The sequence below is a fragment of the Vicugna pacos genome, chromosome 6, assembly GCF_048564905.1.
Source record: "Vicugna pacos chromosome 6, VicPac4, whole genome shotgun sequence".
Classification (NCBI taxonomy): Eukaryota; Metazoa; Chordata; class Mammalia; order Artiodactyla; family Camelidae; genus Vicugna; species Vicugna pacos.
In genome coordinates, this window is record NC_132992.1 from 12,243,469 (window position 1) to 12,267,320 (window position 23,852).

At 35.7% G+C, this 23,852-nt stretch overlaps 2 protein-coding genes and 1 non-coding gene across 12 annotated transcripts in view; 2 read left to right on the plus strand and 1 right to left on the minus strand.

Annotated features, from left to right (window-relative positions):
• The window catches only part of CCPG1 (cell cycle progression 1), a 62,595-nt gene extending 38,777 nt beyond the window's left edge, over positions 1-23,818 (plus strand). The window contains exons 9-12 of one of the 6 annotated variants that reach the window (XR_012073293.1): positions 1-95; positions 7,989-8,048; positions 13,955-14,093; positions 14,395-14,648. Coding sequence is in view for 5 of the 6 variants with exons in the window: in XM_006210949.4 (XP_006211011.2) it covers positions 1-187 (187 nt within the window). In the remaining variant the exon portion in view is untranslated. Of the gene's footprint in view, positions 772-7,988; positions 8,049-8,333; positions 8,559-13,954; positions 14,094-14,394; positions 14,649-23,728 lie in introns of those variants that run through there. The other 5 variants (XM_072962383.1, XM_072962382.1, XM_072962381.1 and 2 more) reach the window with 5 other exon arrangements.
• Positions 758-23,802, minus strand: PIGB (phosphatidylinositol glycan anchor biosynthesis class B). 5 transcript variants are annotated; one of them, XM_072962385.1, is made up of 12 exons: positions 23,668-23,802; positions 22,349-22,484; positions 21,836-21,953; positions 18,209-18,313; positions 16,614-16,732; positions 13,901-14,041; positions 12,419-12,470; positions 11,110-11,321; positions 10,398-10,462; positions 3,503-3,716; positions 1,463-1,643; positions 758-1,133 (listed from the first exon to the last, which is right to left on the minus strand). In XM_072962385.1, the coding sequence occupies exons 1-12, from the start codon at positions 23,798-23,800 to the stop codon at positions 1,002-1,004; spliced, it is 1,608 nt and encodes a 535-aa protein (XP_072818486.1). In that variant the 5' UTR covers positions 23,801-23,802; the 3' UTR covers positions 758-1,001. The 5 variants fall into 5 exon arrangements, with proteins under 5 accessions (XP_072818486.1, XP_072818487.1, XP_006211013.2 ...); XM_072962386.1 differs by having other exon boundaries at positions 11,110-11,276; positions 16,614-16,744; XM_006210951.4 differs by having other exon boundaries at positions 16,614-16,744.
• Positions 5,437-5,509, plus strand: TRNAG-ACC (transfer RNA glycine (anticodon ACC)). Its single transcript has one exon. It is a non-coding gene; the product is annotated as a tRNA-Gly (tRNA).
• Positions 23,819-23,852: the final 34 nt, after the last annotated feature.

Below are 23,852 nucleotides of genomic sequence, written 5' to 3' on the forward strand. Positions count from 1 at the left end.
TCGACCAGATAAAAAGCAACGTATGGTAAATACTGAAAGCTCCAGGCATCGAAAACAAGAGCAGAAGCAACCTCAGCCACCTTATAAAAGGGAAGGTAAATGGCATAAATATGGTCGCACTAATGGAAGACACATGGCAAGCCTTGAAATAGAATTGGGGCAGTTACCTTTTGATCCTAAATATTGACCATCACAATTAAGTTAAATTAGAAAACTGTAACAAACATGGATGCTTTCTACAGTATTTGGTGTTGAAACTAAGATGAAATTATCAAGATAACAATGTCTTTTTATCATGGCTAAATATCAGTTTGATGACTTTGTATTATTACTCAGAAGCATCAAGCAAAAGCTTACTAACTTGCATTTTCCTGTAGTTTAGCTTTGCTGAATTTTTTTTGGCACTGAAAATGTTCAACTGTAGTTTTATTAAGGAAGCCAGGCATGCAACAGATTTTGTGCATGAAATGAGACTTCCTTTCAGTATATGAGCTTAAAGCAAGCTCAAATTATACATGACAAAGTGTAATTAACACTGATATTTGTGTTAAATTTGCAGTAGAGCTTGAAAAAAGTACATTGTGATGGAATTTCATCTTTAACATTTTATAATCTTACACTTGCTTCTTGTCTTTTTGTGGGTTCAAGAGCCCGTTGACTTGTGAAGAATTTGCTGCCTTATGAGCTTGCTGACTTGTTCTCTTGTGAAATTTCTTGCACATCTGAATATTGTGGAAGAAACAATAAAACTACACCATGAGGAAAACTAAAGGTCTTTATTTAAAATCTGGCATTGTATTAATAACATAATTTTATATTTTGTGATTTTTTTCATACATTTCCTTAGTAGTGGTGTTTGGTAAAGCAGTTCACAGTGGTTTTTTGCTGGTTCCATGAATCTTACCCAGTATTTACGAGCATATTTAGGCAGCATCTGAATATTCCTGCTTTAGCATTGCCTATTTGTCTGAGAAAGATCTAAACAGTTCAGAATTTCATCTTTAGTTGAGTTTCCCTTTTAACTTCCGTTCATAGACGTATATGTGACTTCCAGTTCGATCCTCCGGCAAGTGAGTGTGGAAGCAAACCGCAGTTCTCTCATAGTTACTTGAAATTAGAAAAGGACTTATTTCCTAGAAGTAAATAAATGTTTAAGAAATAAAGGCTACATTTCACTGAGTACTGTTTCAAGAATTTTAGAATTCTGTTCTGTTTGTTCATCTATGACTTTTTTCTTAATAAAACAGTACAATTTCTTAATAAAAGAATTAAGTCATAGTAAGCAACACATATTCCTTGATAGTTACAGAACTTGGCTGCTTTTGACTAGGGAAAAGACCAGTCATAAAATACAGGTTGAAAGGGACCGTAACAAAGTGATGATGTCTGTTTACCTGAGTGTTTGCTAAACCTGAGGTGAAATAAAAATACCGAGTTTTACCTTTTTTTCATGTTCCTTTACCTCTTCCAAAACGCTGAAGATGATCAAGTGAGTAGGCAGTGTTGAATCATTGTGAAACTCTCTATACAACCACTTTAAGGGATTTAGATAAAATATATCTGCTTCAGTAAGATAATCACTTTTTCCACTCAGGTCTGGGGGACATTGGAGAAACCTCATTGGAAGTGGGTAGTGGACATGGCTATGAAAAGAAAGGTAGTTACTATTATAGTTACAAGAAATTAAAACCAATTTCGTGACAGTTTTCAAATTACTCTTAATATGTATCATGATCACATAACAAAATGTGAAATCTGAATCTAAATTGAGTTCCAGTTAAAGTGAGAAAGCACATCTTTAATGCAATTAGTTTTCTCAAAAATGGTGAATATGGTTCTCACACCAGGTAGCTGTGCAGTCGTAAGCTACAAGTCTAGAATAAAGAGTGAAGGTCCACTGCAGGAGGGAAGTGCGTCAGCAGCGTGTGGGACTCAGTATTCTCTAATACTGGTATGCTCTTCCAGGGATGGGATGGTCCTTTGGGACCCAGTAGGTTACTTGTTAGTAAGAGAGTACTATTCAGCAAGGTAGAAAACTGGTCATGAACCAGAAAGGATTCTTCATTCTTTTTCCCTTTCTGTTCTGAAAGGGGATGGATCACATCCTTAAATGACAAGTTTTTCCTATTTTTTTTGTTGTTCTTACATACTTATATAAGTAAGATTTAATAATAGAGAGTGACCTAAGTTTACTGATTACTAACATCCAAATAAGTAATGGTTTTATTGTGGCACACAAAGACTAAAGTGTAAAAAACATGGATTGATGAATCATAACAACTAAAGCCATGGGTATAACTTTGCCTAAGGAAAATTGAAGAAATATGTGATCAAAGTTTATTTTTATCTATGAAATGCATACAAAGTAAATTTACACGAGACCTAATACTTCATGACTTTCACAATTTTAGATGAAGGTCTTGCTTCAAGGCGAAAGCAGAAACAACCGAGAAAAAGCTGCCAGCCATTCCAAATTAGGGATCAGACTTTTCTTTTGGTGCTCTATGGAGAGACTCTTGGTACCTCTTGAATTCCTGTTGTGTGAGTGTTACCACTACTGTGAGCATGGAGGGAGGTGGATGTCTCTCTTTAGCTCTAGTCATTTTTTATGTAGAATGGGATCCTCAATTTAAAGGGATTCTCGGGGTCTTACACACCCCCTAACCTGTGGCTTCTGCCAGGCAATCCCAGTTTTCCAAGTTGTGTACTAATAATTGACATTACTGATTCAGTTAAGTAGAGTATTCCAAAAGTGTTAAATTACCTTAAACTGATACCAGCTTTGATACTAAGTTGACTGAATGTGCATATGGAAAACAGACTTCAGATTGTTTAAAGCCAGATCAAGTTAAATAGGAATAGAATTTTTTTTAAAGGAAAGCTGTTTGCTGTGACCTTTTACTATTATTGGGCAATTTTGGTAAAGTAATACAGCTTCCTGAAATACAAGCATAGGTTCAATGATGTCTTTTGAAGTGTTCTACATAATTAAGGTAGTTTTAGTGTTACTTCCCAGAAATGCTTAATCCAAGCATTGGGATATCATCTAACTGAATTCCCTAATTTTTACAGGCAAGACAGCTGATATCCAAAGAGATTAAAAAGACTGATTTAAGACTAGGACACCAGTCTAGCAGTAAATCTGGACTTGAATCCAGTATTTTGAGATATCACAAAGATTTATAGTAAGATCAATGATAACTGAATTTCTTTACTAAGAATACCATCAAATAACTATAATATTTTAGACTACATTTAAATCAGATTAAGTTGTATTTTGAAAAAAGAATATTTAAGTAAGTTAATAAGTGTTGTATGATTTTCACTGACACAGATCAAATGGCTTTTAAAATTCATTATAAATCAGTATGAATAGGAGTTTCAAATTTCTTATATAGATTATATATCATCTGATCAGTTAATTTCAATCCAGGAATCCGAATGGAATTTTAAAGTAGTTTCATTTTGTTAATAATAGCATGTAGTGAACAAATTTTATTACCTGTAATAAGGAGTAGAGTGACACGGCATCATTATAAACACTGAAGCTGAAGATACATTTGGATTGTTGTAACAGAGTTCTTGAATGTTAGTCATGACATCAAGAGTACCTCGTTGATGAACTAAACCAGTATAGAGGGCGAGGAGCATATTGGATAAAAACAGGAAACTTATAGCTGGTTTTTTCCATGTTTTCAGGTGGTTTAGCGAGTACCCTATATAAAGATAGACACGTTGAATCGTTCACACTGGCAATCTTTTGTTTGCTTATAGTTAAGCAAATGTTAACTGCACATATATCTGTAATCTTTCATGGAAGTGTGGCACAAGCTGTCATTCTGTAATGGACAAACAAGAAATAAGCAGTAGGACATCTCTGTAATTTCTCTGACCATTCACTATCATTGTCCATTGTCATTCCAAGTCTTGACCTTTTTTCTAGAAAAAGGAATTGGGGTATAGTGGAAAATTTATGGCTAGGGAGTCCAGCAGACCCAGATTTGAATTCTAGCTCTGGCATAAGTTGATTTACTTTGCTGAGCATTAGTTTCCCCATCTGTAAATTGGATAAGAGTACCCAAGTATTAGAAAAAATGTACATCCAGTGCCTGTCCTGGTACATAGTAGTTGCTAAATAGACTTTTATTTCCATTTACCTATCTCTTTAATCTCCCAAGTACTAGCAATGGATTGTGTACATATAAGTCTTGGTAATTCTGAAGGAGGCATAACAGAATATCCTCTTAGAAGTATACACCACTGGGCTCCTGGGAGGTTTTCCGTGGTCAGTATATGAGTGGTGGCATAGATTCGTTCTGTAAGAAGAGGATTTATGTCTTTTTTTTTTCCCCCTTTCACTGTAGTGTTGGGCAGTTTGGAGATGCTGAATAATTTTTCTTTTTTAATTTGTAAAAGTAAATTCTTGTATGTGGCAAACAAAAGTAAAACAAGTAGAACAAACATAAAGGTAAATAAAAAGTCCCTGTCCCCATCCCATGGTCCTGCTCTCCAACAGCAGCCGATAATGAGCACATTAGGGTCTTTTAAAAATACTGTGTAATAATAGGCCTTTCCACTGGAAAAGATAAGCTTGTCAGTAAACTTCTTTGACATTTTGTTCACGTTATACATGCACTGTCTCCATGAAACTAGATAATAGTTCTTTTGGAATCTGGGTATGCAGGATCCAGTCTGGCCTGCCTAAAGTTTTAGCACCAGTTCTCACTGGGGCCAAGGCACTGTTTTTCATGACCATTATCTATCTGCTATCAGCTATCCTAGCTGGGCTTAACCACTAAAAGCAATTAAACATGAATGAAATTAATTTTGAACTGTTCCCATTTAACTACGTAACTAATTAAGTTTCAAAAGAAAAATAGGAATAAATCAAGACCTGTGATTCATTTGAATCACATCTAGTATTTGTCACTAACTGAAGATACTCATTCTGTTTATCCTTCTTACAAAAACCCTTGCTACAAAAAAACCCCAAAACTGAAAAACACAGTATTAACATTAAGTTTTGGAAAAACTGAAGATACCTTTTCTTGTATACTTTAATATTCTTAATTAGCTGTGGTGCCTTTATAGTTCTCTTTTATCACTGTTAATTGCTCTGAATATTATAAATGGACTGAATAATAACTTCATCTATTCTAAGACGTCTGATACCTCCCACTTGATAGTTAAAATCAAATCTGGGAAAGAATCTTAGATGCTCAATTTGTTCCTTTATGAATATTTTATTTATTTCATTTTAATTTAGTTTTTACCCAAAATATCTTTTATGACTGTTTTAGATAACATTACCTACAGTTCATTCATTCAGTAGTTGGACTATCACATATTCATTTTACCTAGTACTACTTGAAAAAGCTCTTAACCAAAGAATATTCTGAAAAGTGCTGTGATTAAACAAAAAAATGTAGCCAGGAGGGAAGGTATAGCTCAGTGGTAGACCGCGTGCCTACCATGCACAAGGTCCTGGGTTCCATCCCCAGTACCTCCATTAAAAATAAGTAAGTAAAAACCTAATTACGTTCCCCACTAAAAAAGGAAAAAAAAAATAAGGAAAAAAAAAGTAGCCAGATCAGGAAAACCAAGCCTACATTTAAAACTTAAATCTAACTTTGTAAGATGTTTGAAATAGTAAAATGGGGAACTTGGGTTTATTAGAACTGAACTAGGATTCCAAAAGTTCCAACATCCCTGTAATTCCAGATACAGCTATAACAGACCAGCAAGTACAACGTAAAAGTGAAATGCTTCCTTTGGTTGACTGCAAAAACTAAAACCAGTGGGCTCAAGTTACAAAAAGCTACGTTGAAGGGTAACACCCCTGGAAGACAACTTGCTCTCAGGAATATTGACTTAAGTGTGGGCATCTATGAGGCAGATGACTTATAATTTATTTCTTCACTAAATGTTCATTGAATGTTTTATCAGAACTATAGCAGTAGGGATCCAAGTGTATGGATGACTGATACAGAAGGGGTCTTTCAAGTTAGGTAATGCTTACCTTACTTCATGGTGATTTTCACTTTCTGAAGCTGGTTGCTCATTTTAGGCCTGATCCTTCTAGTGAGAATTAAATTAAATCTCCATATTATTTGGAGAAATAATATAAAGAAAACACTGGAAAGAGAAAGAAGACTTGAATACTCTTAAATTTGAAGACTGAGGTTTTTCAAACCATCTGACAGTGAAGTTTCCCAAAGGGATTTCAGAAACTGTAGTTGCTAAAGAGAGGTGGAAAGATACATTATAGGGTCAATGCTGAACTGAGCCACAATAGACACCTAGAATCCATAGTTTTCTTATGAGGAAACAGAATGGTTTCTTTAATATTTAAAAGAGGCAGTGAGTAAGATCCTAGTAGCTGCCATCCAGTAAATCCACTTAATTCTGCATACAAATAATGTGGAGATGCAGTTCTCACTGAGAGGATCCCCCCACTAAAGTGAGCTAGCTTCAGAAAGTGATAGTCACTGCCACGTTAAGTAATGTAATTAAGCATTACGGAACTTGAAATACCAGACACCCTGCCTCCCAAATTACTTAAGATTCTGGGAACACAAGTTTTCTATCTGTCATATAAATGACTTACGGAAATCTTTCATTCTCTCATGTAATTTTCTTGAGAACAAGGACTCAGTATGAACCCTGGTGACTCCTTGTCACAATACAGGCTCCTTCATTTCACAAAGTAGCCCTTGCTAATTCAGTGCAAGTAACATCCCAGCATATTTAATTTGCTCCTGTTAATCTGAGTCTACAAAAAGATACTTAAAAGTGGGTATATAGAAAATTTCTGGGAGAATTTATAAAAAAGAGATAATTATCACCTCTGAGGGCTTGGGCTGGATGATTAGAGGATGACAGTGATGGGTTTTTTTACCATTATTTTTATAGTAAAAAATACACTAGGTCCTAATCAAATCATTCTCATCAGACTGCTGTTTTAAAAGTGTTTTTTTAAATCCATTATGTCCTAATTGACTACTCCCCAGGATAAAAATCTAAAAAAATTAGTATATTAGAAGGCCCTTTATGAATTGGCTCATTGTTTACTCAGCCATATCTCCTGATCATCATATATTATTTATCTTGACATAAATAATCAGTTTTTAAGTCTTGGATATTTAGTGTGGCAATCTGTATTCTTCAGCAGTGACTGATGAGTTCCTTCTCACCAAGGTAAGTAAGGTTCATGGCAATAGAGAGTATGGGAAAATCGGGGCGGGGGTGGGGGGGTTCTTCATTACTGACCCCCTGTGTATCCTGGTTTTGGCAAGAATTATTAGAAAACTCAATGTTAAGAAAAAAAAATCTGTTAAGTTTTAGCAGTTAGAGCTATTTCTGAGCTAACCTTTTCATTTTTAAATACTCCTTGGGAAAGCTGTTCAACTCAATTTCACTGTTTACATGAAAAAGTGTGGTTTAATTCTAGAATGGAAGAATGTACAGGAGGATGGGTCTGGGGAAAAGAGAGACTTTTAACTATTAAGAACAGTAATAAGATTACTGAGCACAGACTGAGGGAGGTATCAGAAACAATTTTCTGTTGCTACTTTGCTAAGAAATCTATTTTCATCTTCCATAGTAAGAAATCAGTAGATAGTATCAAAAACAGTAATCTTTAAGAACTTTATTAGCATTTTAGTTAGAGAAGGAGATAAATAACAAAATAACCACCTAAAGGTGTGTAAGTGACTGCCTCTGGGGAGGGCAGGGAGGGAGGCAAGGGAACTAGTGTTCTTTAAAACTCCTTATCTGACTTTTGAATGAGCATGAGCAGTTTTGCTAATAAGATTAGCAAATGGAAAAACAAAGTGGCCTAATCAGAGACAAGCAAGTCTACACTGGCCACTGTAAAAACAGATTAACACCCAACCCGAAACTGGCAGCAGGTGCTAGAAACAGCACAAATGACAGGTTCAGTCTAAGAATTTTAGTGTTAGTAGACCAATGACTGATTTCTTTTACAGATAAGGAAACTGAGGCACAAGGTTATACAGTTCACTAAGGATCAGAGGCAATCACAGAAGGTATGTTTTCTAGAATTAAGTCCTTATTTTGGATAGGACTGGGAAATTCACATTAGGCAAGAGAAGTTATTGTAGACTGAAAAAATGGCTGCAGTCATTCCTCTTCCTGTGTGCAGTCCCCACATGAGCCTGAAGCTTATTTCCCATTTCTTAATCTGGCCTGGCTGTGTGACTTAGTTTGACCAAAAGAATGTGGTAGAAGTGACAGTGTGCCAGTTCCATGCTTGGACCTCAAAAGGCTTTGTATGCTTCTGCTTCCTCTCTTGGAAACCTGCCTAACCCTAGCTTGTTCAGCCCCAGCTAGCCTGCTGGAGAATGAGAGCACGTAGCAGAGCTGAGGCCCTTGGCCTATAGCCAGCTGAATCCCACATGGTGACAGTCCAGTCTAGTTCGGGATAGCTGCCTACCTCATCTGCAGCAGATCACATTTGCATCACTGAGCTCAGTGGAGAACTGCCCAGCTGAAATGTAGATCTGTAAGTAATAATAAATGGAGTTTTAAGCCCCTAAGTTTTGCCATGACTTGTTATACAGCAGTTGCCAATAGAATTGCCATGTTTATATAAAATCAGTATAAAGAACAGAAGAATAGAATAAAACAGATTTGAGGTGCAGTATAACTCAGGATTTCAGGTAGTTAGAAAAGACTCAAACTAGGCCATTTAAAACATCTAGGACTCCACAAAGAGAACTGTTGTCTGAAATCATTCCTGAACATCCAAAGACTTGTTTGAGTGAGCTCACTACTTAATTGGTCCGGTTGTTGGAACCTGATGGCATTAGAGTTCTGGCATACAAGTCTGTAAGGAATCAGAATCTTTTGGCTCACTCAGGAACCTTGGGTCTATGTTTCCGGAGGAAAAGCTCACATCTTGTGAGAAGATGTCGGGTCTTCCTAGGTCTCAGTCCCTTAGGGATCCTTCTGAGTGGACACAGGATTGGAAGAAAGGCTGATTCTTGTCCATTATTAGAAAGGGATCTCTTCAACCCTCACCATTTTTTCTCAGTCTTTGGGACTGGGCACAAGGGGTTACCTGGATCCTGCCACTTAAAGATTCAATCTTTTGGAATGGGAATGAGGATTCAGACAACTCAGTCTTTAAAACATTGTGTGATGACAGGGCAGAGAATTGGGATGCTGGAAAAACCCAGATTATAAAACGGAGTGAAGCCAAGTTCCTAAAGTAACCAACAAAACATACACAAATATTTGTCCTCCAGTAGTCTGGCAGTGTTCACCTGGGCAGAAAGCAAACTTAATTATCACTCTAACTTAAACTAAAGTGATTGTAAAGAATAAAAAAAAATTAAATCTGGATAGTGATTTGTGAACAGATTTGCTCTGCCAAATGGGCCCACTATTATTAAGACTTTACAAATAGCTGTTAGATGCTTATATTTTCACTTGTGCCTGCATTTGTATATGAAGTAAGACTAAAGATACTGTATGAGACTAACTTTCAGTGCTGAGATGTTTCAAATATATAGATGTGTATAGTTGTGTCTAAACTGAAGAGAGTACGTACATCTGAGATCTGTAGGAGATGTTGCTTATACTTGGTCAAAGAAGACTGCTTAACTTAATGAGTGGATGGATTTTTTTTTTTTAATAAAAAGTTTAATACCTTTAACTTTCCAAACCTCCAGGCCCAGTTGATTACTCATTTCTTCCCTCCCTAGCCCAGTAATATTTTTAGTGATTAATATTTAAAGGAAGCCAACAGTCATTTATTATGAGTTAAACTTGAAGTTAATAAAGTTTCAATTCATAAATTTTCCAAACCAACTGATAAAAAAATTCATATTTTCCAGAGGTGAGTAATGTAAGACTTTTTAGAAGTCACATGTGAAAAAATTATTGCAAAAACCTAGTGGAAAAATGGAGAAAAGACCAAAATAAAATCAGAAGTGTGAATCACTTTAAAACCTGCATATGTATTAGAGTAAGTCTTGAAGGGACAGATGTGTGTCAAGCATTAAAAACTAGATTTAACATATTTTTCATTTGGGGAATGAAGAATTTTGTAGTTTAACCATAAACTTCAAATAGCTGTATCTAACATAGACATTGTATGACTTTTTAGCAAAAGATTTCTAACTGCCAAAAACACCACCACTAAAAGGTGCCATGGATATTAGACCCTTATTTTTTAAAATGGACATTTAGGCAGGAAAAAGGATATTTAGGCTGTACAAAAAGGCAATACTGCAGTAATATAATCATTTTTAATTAAGAAGCAATTCTCATTTAGCCTAGTAGAAAATAAATAATATTTTAGAGTTTATTAAACATTGATTTTCTTTTAACTCTATAATTAATTTTTTTTCTATATTAAGCAAAACACTTACCACAGAACACCATACAAAATGGTAAAACTGGATAGATAAACCTGAATTCTTTGTGGCTCAGCATGCTATAATAAAGATATTAGAAGAAAATGTTATTTTCTCATAATAAGTGACAGTTTGAGAAGTTAATGTATTTAAAATGAATATAATTAATATGATGTTTTTCTAACTACTGAGACTGAATTTCATGCTTCAAGAATCAAGTCTCAAAACAAAACAAAACAAAAAAAAGAATCAAGTCTCATTTTTTCGTTATAAGGTGATGATGATGTGTTAAAAGTAATCCTAACATTTAATGTCAATGCTAAATTCTAAAGTATAATTACATGCTAAAAAAGGGATTTCTTTCTGTTACCTATCCAAGTAAGTTCTATTACTCAAATTTAGAATAACAGTACATACATTTTCATTTAAAAATATTTCTCTGGTCCTTCAACACCTAAAATTTTGGCAGTTACTGTTTTTTAAAAGCAAATACTATTTGTGCAACCTCTTAAAAACTGAATGTAATCCTTATTAAACTATGTGTATCAGAAGCTTTCAGCCTGAGCACCAGCATAATTTCTACATTTTCTGTTTGCTAAACGATCCCCCTTAACAAACCATAAGAACTAATGCATCTCCAAAAGATAAACAGTTTGCCTTTTGAAGAATTTAGTTAAATTTCTTGGTTACATTAAAAAATTAACTGTTCAAAAAGATTAAATCTTACCTATAAACTAGCAGTGTCCACAGCACAGTCACCAAAAAAATCCTGTACCTCTTTGAGGCTAGAAAGCAGCCATGGATAAAGAAGGGTAAGTGAGTACCCAGGACAGCTGGAAATCCTTGGCTGAAGTACCAGTGCCAGGGATGAGAACCATAAAATGTTCCCAAATCCTGCAGCACGTTAAATTTCAAAAAGTTATATTGAACCAGAGTCCACTGGCATCGTTGAAGGAAAGAGAAATAGAAATGTGTTAGTGCCAAGTATGAATCTTTGGCATTAGAGAATTTGGCAGGATCTTGACATTAAATCAGGAATGAAGCCTAAAAACCAGATCATAGTTTACATTAATAATTTTGATTAATTACCATATGAAATCATGCTTTAATTTTTTATGTTCTAAGTATTAATGTGTTATTTGTTATTTTGTAAAACACTAGGTTTTTGAGATTCCAGATAGTATGAATAAGGGAAGGATATAGCTCAGTGGTAGAGAGTGTGCCTAGCATGGTGAGGCCCTGGGTTCAATCCCCAGTACTGCCATTAAAAAAAAAAAAAAAAAACTCAAATAAATAAAAACTAATTACCCCCCCAAATTTTTTAAAAGTATGACTAAATGTAATGCCTCTTTTGACAGTGTAAGTTTTACATACAATTAGACATAAAGAGAATCCTTAAAAATAATTTTTATGAGTGTATGTTTTTGGTACCCATGTTAAAAATTTTACTGTAGTGCCTTATGGTATCAGACATTACTTATAAGATGAAAAGCTGTGAAAACATTGCAATTTGAATTATAGCACAAAGCAGGTAACAGCAGTTAACATTAAGTGCTCACTTGTGCAATTAGGGCACTAGGCTTCAGACGGTGGCATCTGATTCCAGAGGCCGTAAGTGACTTAAAAATAGGGAACTTAAAAACAACCAAAGCCCGTTACCAACAGTCATGAGATTAAAAATGCCAAACCAGATGCTTGAAGAATAGTGTCTGGTTAATTTGAATTCGAATAATTGAGGTCAATTAAAATCATTTAAAAAATTAACCTTTATTGTTACAAACCTGACAAAAATGCCTTAAAATGGAGTCTTGAACTTCAGTTAGGAATACACAACTCTGTTATATAGTGAGCACAGAAAATGGAACCAAAGACCCAAAGTAGTTTTTTTCCAATATATCCCATATCATTAAAAACAATGATTTACCTATGTTCCCCAATATTCATAGATTAAAAAGTCAGGTCGAGTTTTTAGCTTAATAAATGATTAGATTAACTTAGCTTAAAACAACAAAAAAGCATCATATATTTTTACTTACTTGACCAAAAAATATACGATCAATTATCAGAGACAAACTGAAAGTGACAAATCTGAAAAACAAAACAGAAGGGTGATGAACATTCTGAACTTACTGCAAATCCAATAGTGGCATATGGCTTTGCAAGTGCTTTGCATCAAAAGCCACTTTAAAAATGCTTTAGGGGAGGGTATAGCTCAGCGGTAGAGCGTGTGCCTAGCACGCACAAGGTCCAGGGCTCAATTCCCAGATCCGCATCAGAAATAAACAAATAAAAACCTAATTACCTCCCCCTCAAAAAAAAAGCAAAACAATATAAAAATGCTTTAAAAGTTTCACCAACTGCATACAGATTTATAAGTCTTGAAAGATCTTTCATTGAGAGAAACTGTATTTAAGCAAACTTTTAAAAGTAATAAACACTGCATTATCTGTTGCTGCATAACAAATTACCCCAAAACTTGGCAGCCTAAAACTATGAACATTTATTATCTCACAGTTTCTGTGTGCCAAAAATCCAGGCGCAGCTTATCTGGGTGTCTCTGGCTCAAGGTCTCATAACTTGTCAAGATGTTGGCTAGGGCTATAGTTTCATCTGAAGGCGCTCACGATTTTTCCCTGTAGCATTCACTGTCACTTGAGAAATATGTCAATCATGTTTTTAGCGGTCTCCCTCCACTAGAATATAAACTTCATGATGGCAGGGACTTTGTTTTGTTAAAATGCTGTATCTCCATCATCTGGAACAGCACCTAGCATATTCTAGGATTAAATAAATATTTGCTGAATGAATGTATTACATTCAAAACAATGTTAATAAATCTGAGAAATGACAACAGTGGCAACTTAGCCACAGATGATTTTGTCCTTTTTAACAGCTAAGCTGCCCAAAAATACCTGTAAAGAGTGAACACTAGTATATTTGAAAAGATCACTGTTCTAAGAGTCAAAATGCATTCGTCCCTTCAATAAATAACTATTTTGGATACTGCACTAGATACGTGGGATAAATCTGATCGTAGGAGCTCAAAATACAGTGAGAGGACCTGGGTTTCAATCCCATTTCCATCACAGCAGTGACACTGGCTAACTCATTTTTAATTTCACAACCCCGTTTCCTCTATCACAAAGTAAAAATACCTACATTGCTAGATCCAAGAATTGTGAAAATCATGAGGTAGTACGTGAATACACATTATACATTATAAAGCCCTATACAAATGTAAAGGAACTAAGTATCTCTAAAATGTATTTGAAAAATATTTAGGAAATAAAGCACAGGAAAGTTCTAATTTAGAAAAATTGCAAAGCTCGTTATTTCAGCAAATTAAAATACTTAGTTAATCAGAATCACAAAAATATAAAATCAGAAATACTGTTTCCTTGGTCTGACAATTCTCATTGCCATTGGAGGATATAATTGACTAAAAGATGTAAAATCTTGTTCATAATCTGTAATTTATAGATTATTAAAATTAATAGATGGATTGTAGCCATACTTACCCTATAGGTAAAAACTGATGTAGAAAAAGATCAAGCTTTCTCTGTTCTTGCCAGAAATGTCTGAGCAGCAAAGGTACCCATGGAATGACAGCTGTGGGACGGATTATGAAGGCAAGTGCCACCAAGGATGAGTACTTGACACTAAAAGCAAGAAAAATGTGTTGTCCAGTCATCTAGGATATCAGTTTAGAAGGTATCTATTTACACCGTGGATAACATTTTTTTTAAAAAATGAGAGCACTTTCCTTTTGGTATAAATAGCTACGTGAGCTTGAAGTTACTTTAACTGTCTGGCTCTTAATTTTTCTTATCCATAAAGGGAGATAATATCTAAGGTCTTTTCCAGGTTTAATATTCTAATTCTAGTATTTTCAAGTAAGAAGTTATTTCTGTGCTTAATATTTGTCTTGTTTACTGAAAAGTATACTAATTTTTAACTATACAACTCTACCATTTGCTTTTCTGGTGGAAAAATGAATACGTCTCTCCTAAAGAGATAAAAAACTGTCACAGGAAACCATTCTCTAAGGAAAAAAACAACCTCCTTTAAAAGAAACATCATTTAGGCAATGATGGCCTTCTGGGCACATGTGATTTTATTCTGAAGGTAAGCTGGTGATTTTGTCCAACTAAAAGATGTATATATACAACTAATTTAAAAAACTTACTATACAAACCTACATGATCATGGATAGAAACGTGGATTTTAACTGTTAGAGGAGTTCCCTCAATAAATGGCTGAAGAAGAGTACTTGATAATTTAATTATGAAGACTATAGATAAAATAAAACAACTTTATGATACCATTACATACCTATTAACTAATAAGTACAAAGAATGTAAGAGCAGGGATTTCAAGTTCAAATGCTTACAGAGACCAGATAAGTAATAAAAATGTGTGATACAGGCTGCATAGGGGCTGATACTGTCCTGAAGGAATCCTGGCCCAAAATGTTGCAAGGCCTTCTGTTTTTTCAAGAGAAACCAGAAATCCAGATTTTATGTTAAGATCTTCCAGTTTTAACACTTTGCCAAGTAGTTTACTTAAAAAGCACAAAAAACAAAAACACTGTGCAGTGAAATAAAACGTATGTGTGGCTTGACTTGACTTGCAGACAGAGTAATTGCAGACTCTGCCACAGTGAAACTACCTAGACAGTGCCCAGACGTTTCTAGTCCTAACCTCACTCCAAATATTCAGACTTGGATTTCGTACTCCCTTCTGTGTGTTTCTACATAAGTCTCTTACTGGCATTCAAAATCAGAGTGTATGAAGTAAGCCCCGCAGCTTTCTTTCAAACCTGTTTAGTGTCTAGTATTTAAGTTAATAGAATCACTCAGTTTCTCAGTCTTAAAATTTTGTTGTCACCTTAAATAAGCAACTTCTCATCCCACACATCCACCTTGTTTCCTTCCCATTCCCACGGCCATCCTTCTACATCAAGTCCTGTCACTTGTCTAGAATCTTTGTGGTTGTGTCGCTCGTTTGGAGTCTTTTTATAGTCATTGTCTTTTTTTTTTAATTGCCAAGAAACATTCCTTTACTTAACATCATTATATCATCATTACTTACTGAACACTTACTTTGTAATAGGCCCTGTGCGATACTGTCCATAGATTCTCATTTAATTCTTGAGAGCTGTTTTATTCTCATTTTATAGAAATCAATGCTTAGATGTCCTGTCATATAGGTAGCTAAAGTGAATGTCTATTCTTGTGGTCAAGAGTAGAATGCAGAAATGATTTTCTTTGATTGGACCCTCCCAGCAACTTTCATATATAAGGAAGAATGGATGCTAACTTCTGAACTCTATTCCCAAATTTTCTAGCTTTCTCCCTTTGAGTGTATCCTAAATACTGCTACTTTAAGAGAATTATTTCTAAATCAGATTTAATTATGTCATGCTTCTCAAAAGCCTCCAGTGGTACTGTACTACCTATAGAATAAGTCCAGATTCTGGAGAAGGGCAGAGTTCCACTCCAGCCTCATCACTCATTTTTCTCCTCTCCCACACATCCTACCACACATTAGCGCCTCCGGACAACCTGCCTGGAAATGGTGAAGCCCTAGTGCAGCTCTGTGCCTTTGCTCATGTTGTTCCCTTTGCTTGGTATTTGCTCCCCCAATTGATATAAACCCAAACCAGGTCCATATATTTTCTATTTGCCCGTCCAGCTCTTTCCACTCTTCACCTGCCCATTGTGCAGGGAGGCTGACCTGTATGGACTATATAAGTGGGCTGTCTTGCTTTCTAGCTTCTCATTAGCTTTGGTTAATTGAAGGGCAGAAGAGTCAGGGTATTTTCTTCACCCTGCTCTCTCCTCGCTATGGCCACCTCCTGTTGGGGCCCTCTCTTAGAGTTACAGCTCAATGGATTCCAGTAAGTTTCCTTCTCCTTGCTCCCTGGGGCCAGAGGGTAATAGAAACTTCCTGCCGTGGCTAGTCTTTGGGTACTACAGTATACCCTTATTAGCTTCTCTAAACACTGTTTACACCTTTGTAATCAGTCCTTTTATTAAACGCTCCTTAATTATCCATTGGAGTATATCTGTTTCCTTCTATAATAAATATATCAACAGAGAATTTGTGCTTCTAATAACCTTCATGAACATTAGGGGGTCCACTGGACATTATAATATATTGCTAATTTAAGATTTTTCAAAAGGATGCTTTAGAGTTTTGTATATAATTAGTAGTAGTAATATATCTCACCTGTTCATGGACTTTGAACCTTCCAAAGGATAGTAGAAAAGAGCAATTACAGTGAGAACAGTTTCCATGGTGTTTGTAAGAGTTCTGGTACAGCAATACCATGTGAACCAAGAGCACAACTGGCAAAAAAACTAAGAACAATTATAAGCAAAAACGTATAGAGTGGGAAATGGAAACTCTGTATTATCTTCCAAGGAAAACAACAAATCTAAATGTTGCAAAAATCACATCAAAAGGTAAATGATGTTAAAAGTAGGCATTTCCAAACATTGCTTTTAAGAAGTTACATCAAATACATGTCTATATCAGATCTATATTTGTTAAAGTTAAGAAGCATATACTTTCAGGTGCATTTTTATGGCATTGCACTTGATTTAAATTTCACTTCACACTAAGACGACTTAAAACAGATTCTTTGATGGTAGAATTTAAAGAGGATTGAAATTCTTAACTAGAGTCTCAAATTCAGTACTCCTTCAACTGTCTTATATTTACTGACAAGTGATTTCAGTGATGATAGTGACTATAGTGACATATATATATATATATATACACATACACATACACACACTTTTTCAGATTCTTCTCCATTATAGGTTATTACAAGATACTGAATATAGTTCCCTGTGCTATACAGTAGGACCTTGTTGTTTATTTTATACATCGAAGTTTGTATCTGCTACACCCAAACTAGTAATTTATCCCTCTTGGCCCCCTTTCCCCTTTGGTAACCATAGGTTTGTTTTCAATGCCTGTGAGTCTATTTCTGTTTTGTAAATAAGTTGATGTCTATCACTTTTTAGATTCCACATTTAAGTGATACTGTATGATATTTGTCTTTCTCTGACTGACTTACTTCACTTAGTATGATAATCTGTAGATCCATCCATGTTGTTGCAAATGGCATTAGTTCATTCTTTTTTAAGGCTGAGTCGTATCTAATCTTTTTAATGCAAATCAACACACTACCTGCAGAAATATGCCCTGTTAATAATTAATAAATCATTAATATTTATTAATAAATTAACAAAAAATTCTATTTCAGAAATGTGTTGGTACTTGGAATTTGGAACATATTTGCCAATAGAAATATAAAAAAGGGAGTGAGTTCTAAGCTGGCTCATATAAGCTTACTTAATTCAATTTCTAGCATTCTAGCTGAAAGTCAAAGAGTGTGTCACTGAAAAGTTACTTCTCAGGCAGCTGGAGGAAGAGTGAGCAAGGGTTGTAAACAGCTGAGGTGATCTGTGAGGTAGGCAGTGCTTTAGAACTATTCCTGCTGGATTTTATGGAAAGCAAGGCAAGGACTCTGGTAATTTTGAGTCCAGGTGCTTCCCAAGGCTATGTCCTAGGGTTCAGCCTCTTGTAGGGCTGGAGGCCATCAGTGGCTTCTGCTGCCTAGAGCTCAGAGGAGAGGGATGGCATGTGCCACTTGCATTATACTGTTCGTAATTATAGAAGTGCCTCTATAAAGTTGTCTGACTTATCTTCTGAAACTGTCTTGGGAATCAGTCGTGTTGATTGATGTTCCATTTGCTTCATGCTCTTTGGAATGAAGTGACTGACATACAGTTTCTGAAGTGTTTAGGACTTACCACCCATCTTGCCACTTGCTGATTTTCTAATTGCTTCATTAATGAGTAAAGCCTCAAGTCTGCCACAGCAGACAGAAGTGCTTGGGCGAGTCTAGGAATCCAAATCTTCATTAGTTTAAAAAAAAAAAAGAATACATTAAAAATAACTGTTGGTTCACACGGAAAATCATAAGAAAAAGCTGATCCAACTTTCAAGTGAAAGTCATTCTTAATTTAAAAAAAAAGTGATGTATTCTGTTCTTCTGCAGAAAATAACTGTTTTTCTACCCCCAAAATTACATTAATTTTCATGGAAATATCAAAAGGTAGTTTTATCATTCTCATTCTCTCTCTCTCTCTAATATATATATTACAGCACTACTGATTTTAAATAGTCAGCAAACCATTTCATTGTATGAAGGTTCTATTTTAGAAGCATATTAAGTTACTTTCATTAGCATAACAGTGGTGATTTTTTATGAAACATTTATATACTGTGTGCTACATATCATAGTTAAGTACTTATGTATATCAGCTCATTCAGTCCTTCTAACAATCGTATGAGACAGGTACTGTGTTATAAATCAGGAAACTGAGGCATAGAGAGATTAAGCAATTTCCCCAAGTTAGTTAGTATGGAGGCCAGGATTCAAACCCAAGTCTGCCTGACTCCAAAGCTCTTACCTACTAAATTACGTTGCTTCCTTATCCTGCAATATAGATACTAAAGTAATGTGAGTTACTTTTTTAAGCATAAGTTACCTACAATTATAGAAACATGGTATTCAGATGACATTAAAGAGTAAATTTAAAAGTCAAATTAAAAGAAATTAAAGAGTAAACGTATTATAACTTAATTACAGTTAGTAATTCTAATGCTAGACATTAGCATCTTTGAGTTGTAAAATGTGTCAAAGTTACCATTAACAAAGTAGCACTTGCTGGCAGAACACAATTTAATTTTTAAAAGTTTGTTCAAAAAATGTATTTCTAAAAATTTATATGTGAATCTATTTTTGTTGAATCAAACTTCACTAATTTTACATTATAATTAGAGCTGCTTTACTTTCAGTTGTCAGTGGCTTCTGACACTTTAGCTTTATGTCCTTTTTCTTTATGAATAATTTTAAATAAACGTTTAAATCTTAGAGCTAAATGCACATTGTACTTCATAATTCCACTTAAAGTGTGCCCTATAAAATACAATAAAAGGCACTGAGGTACACACGTTCTGTTTACCCTGCATAAGAATCTATAAGCTTCCTCCTCACCTCCCAGGCATGAAAGTACTTCATGTGAAAAGTTAACTTAGCTATAAACTTAATAAGAGCTAAGAGTGTGAGGTAGCCACTAAAAGACTAAAAGAATCCTTGTGCATGGACAGAAGTATAGTATTTATGAAGTTAAAGGTCCCTATATCCTGGGCTAGTTATCCTAGCTCTCAATATTGTGTTCAGTTTTGAGACCCATATTTTAAGACGGACATATAAATTACAAGATGTTTAGAGGATATTATCTGATCATGAGGTTTAGAACTGGAGATGTTTATCCTGGATAAATGAAACTTTTTGAAGAGTTGTTATGTAGAAATCTTGAATTTTAAAAGAAAGTAGATTTTTAGCTCAATGCAAAAAAAGTGGAGTTCTAAATTCCCAGTTATTAGCGGTCTCTCCATACTTTTAAGATACCGTAATTTTCTAGTTATAGTAAGGACCTGACAAGAACTAAACAGCTGCATGTGGCTCCTGGAAAATAATGACTAGTGTGGTGGGGTAAAGAGAAGAAGGAACATGCCAGGGTAAACCTTGAAGATGAGGCCTGTGTTGGCAGCTTTACCATTCTATACGCCTGTTCTTTAAGATCCCGATTCCTCCCTTAAGCTCCAGGAGCCAAATGCCCTTGTGCCGTCTTCTGACTGTTCAAAGCCCCCACTGTGGTACCCCCATAGGTCTCCCTTCTTATCCCTCTTTCTTCTCACATGTCCTAAGCCAGCGCTGTCCAGTAGAAATACAATGTGAGCTACATATTTAATTTTAAATTTATAGTAATTAAAAAGTAAAAAAAAAAACCCACAGGTATAATTAATCTTAGTGCTTTTGTTTAACTCATTATATCTATAATATTATCACTTCAACATTTAATCAATATAAAAACTAAAATATTTTACATTCTTTATTTTGTATTGCTCTTTGACATCTGTTATATATGTTACACTAATAGCACTTCTCAGTTGGTACCAGCATTTCAGGTCTTCTGTAGCCACATGGGGCCAGTGGCTACCATACTGGACAGCGGAGCTCTAAGCCATCTCTAATACTATGCACACACCTAGGCAGGTTAGAGAGAAGCTATCTGGAAAGAGCACTAGGCTGTGAATAAGTAGACCTAGATCTGGTTTTAGCTTTAAACATGCTTTGACTTTGGCTACTGGCTTCACTTTTATGACCCCTTCTAGGTTTAAAATTATATAATTTCTATTTAAAATAATCAGTGTGAGAGTATGACTGACTGATAGCATCCTAATGTTTCTCTACCTGCTCACGTTCCAGGTAGGATAGAGGACTTTGGGTGGGTAGAGGGGTGGGGTAGGTTGGGGACAAGAGGAGGTTTCCTTTAGATCACAAAATGGCCAGGTGGGTCAGCTACAGGTTGAGGTCAGGGAATAGATCTTGGAGGAATAGGACGTTTTTCTATCTTGAAGGCTCCATTCGTAAAATAACCTACTTTCTGGGGTATTATATAGATTTGCCTGTGCTTCCAGTTTTTACAAATATCCTGCATGATCTAGAAGCTAGTCGGTAGTCCTGAGAGAAGAAAAGAGAATTCACAGCTCCTAGCTTCTACAGTGTGTCAATGGGAGAAACTCTGCTACTACTTTAAATTTTCCTTCCCTGTGATATTCCCAAATCAGCCTGTTTCACTGATCTGACCCTTGTTTCTCAATAATGGGGAATCAAATTTCATTGCAAAGTGGAGGGTACAATCCAGCCTTAAAATACTTAAAAAAAAAAAAAAAGTCTGAATCTGAGTGTCTTTACAGGCTTCAAAAAACCCCTCAGGATTTGGACTGCCTTTGGACATCTGGGCCACTTCCCTAACAGAGAATGTGGAAGGCCCAAACTTCTGAGTGCAACTCGATGATAGCTTAAAAAATCCTGAGAGTGAGGTTAGAGAAACTTTTGCCCATTACTTCTTTTATACCCTCTCTCGGCAACTGACCCCAGAAATTCATGATCTAGGGATTACAACTCTGCTCACTATCAATGTCTAATTACTGTATATATCATTAAATTTTTGTCAAATTAATTTTTCTAAGTTTTAATTTCCACACTAAATCCTGAGTGGGTTTATATATATATTTAGTCTTCATAAGCTCATATAACATGGTCTTCTGCTCACAAGTTAAAAAAAACAAGATACAACACTGCTCTTAAGTGATTCTTTTATGACAGAAGTATTCTTGGAAAGTACAAATAATTAATATATAATGTAGATATTCTAAAAATCTGTATATCTTAATAGGACTGTTCACAGCAGAACACTTCATGCTCAGTGTTATATATCATTTAGTTAACACATTAACCTTAAAAAAAGGATGGAATAAATCTACTTTTAACAACTATTTCAATTACTTTTATTTAAACTTACCAGTAACTGAACACTATCTTTCCCCAAAAGATGCAGAATCTTGTAAATGCTTGCAAAGATTAAGGGGTATATGTAACCCCTCAATCTTTCTGTCCATTCCCAGGTCAAATAACCATAAGTAGTTAATATTAAGGACAAATGTTAAACAGCATGGAAACAAACCCTATTTTCATTTCCATATATAAAACTTCTATTTTTTGGCAAAGAAACTAAAATATAGCATAAGAGATATTTGAAATAAAAATGCATTTGGCCAACTTCTTCAAAGCAGGAATGTGGTTTTTACTTCCTCAATATTACTGAGCACTGTGGGAATAGATACTAAATGTTGAGTTAAGCACATTAATGTCCAAGAAAGATACAGAAGAAATATTAGCATGAAATCATGACATACTTTGATAAGTTAAAATTATTTGGAGAAAATACGGGAAATTGAAAATACGTCATAGAAGCTGATACAATTCCTAAGATGAATACACATTTCTAGTTTAGAAAAGAAACTACAAAGGATATTTGAAAACCATGTGATGAGCAACTTCAAGAGACTGCCAGTATTCATCTGGAACAAAACTTGTCTGGACTAAAAAGCAGTTACATATTCTTAATGCTATGGTAAACAAGACCAGATAAGTGTTTTCACCAAGAAGATCTGAAAAAACAAAAAACAAAAAAACAGGTACTTGTGGCACAGAAGTCAGGTTAAGTTCCACTTAGAGAACTAAAATCTGCTGCTCTGGTTGGTCGCTTGCTCAGGCTCTGTTCAGGCTCACTGGTGAACTCCGGCCTCTCCATGCTACTCTCAAAGCAGACCTGGGCGGAAAGTTAGACAAGGGCAGAGCCTCACCACTGGGTGATTACCACTCTTCAGTTAACTAGTCTTTCTTGCGAATTATTACATAAAGAGAATATTAAGATAAATATTTTAAAAGAGATTGAGTTAACTCCCAATAAGGCCTTAGGCTAACTAGGTTATCCTATATGTGTATCTAATGAAAGAAATCAGCTAACAAATGACTAACTTAGGAAGCAACACTTTGTATATGTGCATGTACTGCCATATAAAATGGTCTTCTGTACATTTTTAAATAGCTTACTATATGCTAGGCACCAAGTTTATTCTTTTACATGCATTATCTCATTTAATCCTCAAAATGATACTATGGGGTATTAACCCTATTTTACACATAAGGAAACTGAGGCTTATTTTAACTTATTAAAAGAAGTTAAACTGCTTTGTCCCAGGTCAAAAAGGTTACAGATGACTTTAAACAGGATTCAAAACCTGGTCTGTATGCTGACTCCAAAGCCCTGCTCTTAATCACAAACGGACAGCTTATAGGCTGAATAGAGCATTTCTTAAAAATATGAATTTAGTTGCCAACGTTCAAAAATCGTATTTTATATTAACATTTGTATTGCAACATAGCAAACCTTTTTAAGATCTGGCAACACAACGCTCAACTGCGTAGAAGTGCCTGGTACTGAAATATAGGGTGTGTTTGACTTATTTACATTTAGTGTTCCCTGTCTGGCCTCCTGAGGACTTGAGTTTACAACCTAACTCTGATCCACTGTTACCTTGAGTAACACTAGGCCTGGGTGCCCCCCTCCCGAAATAGGGATGGACACACCATGCCTACTCCACACGGCTGCCGGGAGGACGGCACAAAATAACGCAGACTACAGTGCTGTGCAAGAGGCAGGGATCGAGAATCCCGTCTCGAGGGCAAGGCGATTCTTTGGCAACCCTAACCAGCAGACGGAGCCCTCGCTCGGGGTTGGCGACTTCCCGCCACCGCCACTCCACTCGGCGTCCACACCCCCTCCCTCACCTCTGCGGCGCCCAGTGCTCTTCTGGGGACCGAGGTACAAGGTCGACTTTCTCTTTCGCAGCTTCATCTTCTCCTGGGAACGGTTCTGGAGACCGCGGAAAAAGAGGCTGCCGCCGCCGCCTTCTCGCTCCATCCTGCATCTGCTTCCAGGGCCGCCGCGGACCGCCAGCAGCCACAGTCCCCGG

What these genes read in the sequence shown, in the direction of transcription:
- PIGB (XM_006210951.4), bottom strand. Translation starts at nt 23,800, where the DNA reads ATGGAGCGAGAAGGCGGCGGCGGCAGCCTCTTTTTCCGCGGTCTCCAG. An exon ending in AAGATAGTGTTCAGTTACTG is followed by an intron (nt 18,314 to 21,835) that starts GTAAGTTTAAAT and finishes AAACTAATGAAG; the next exon opens with ATTTGGATTCCTAGACTCGC. An exon ending in TGGACACTGCTAGTTTATAG is followed by an intron (nt 10,463 to 11,109) that starts GTAAGATTTAAT and finishes TCTTTATTATAG; the next exon opens with CATGCTGAGCCACAAAGAAT.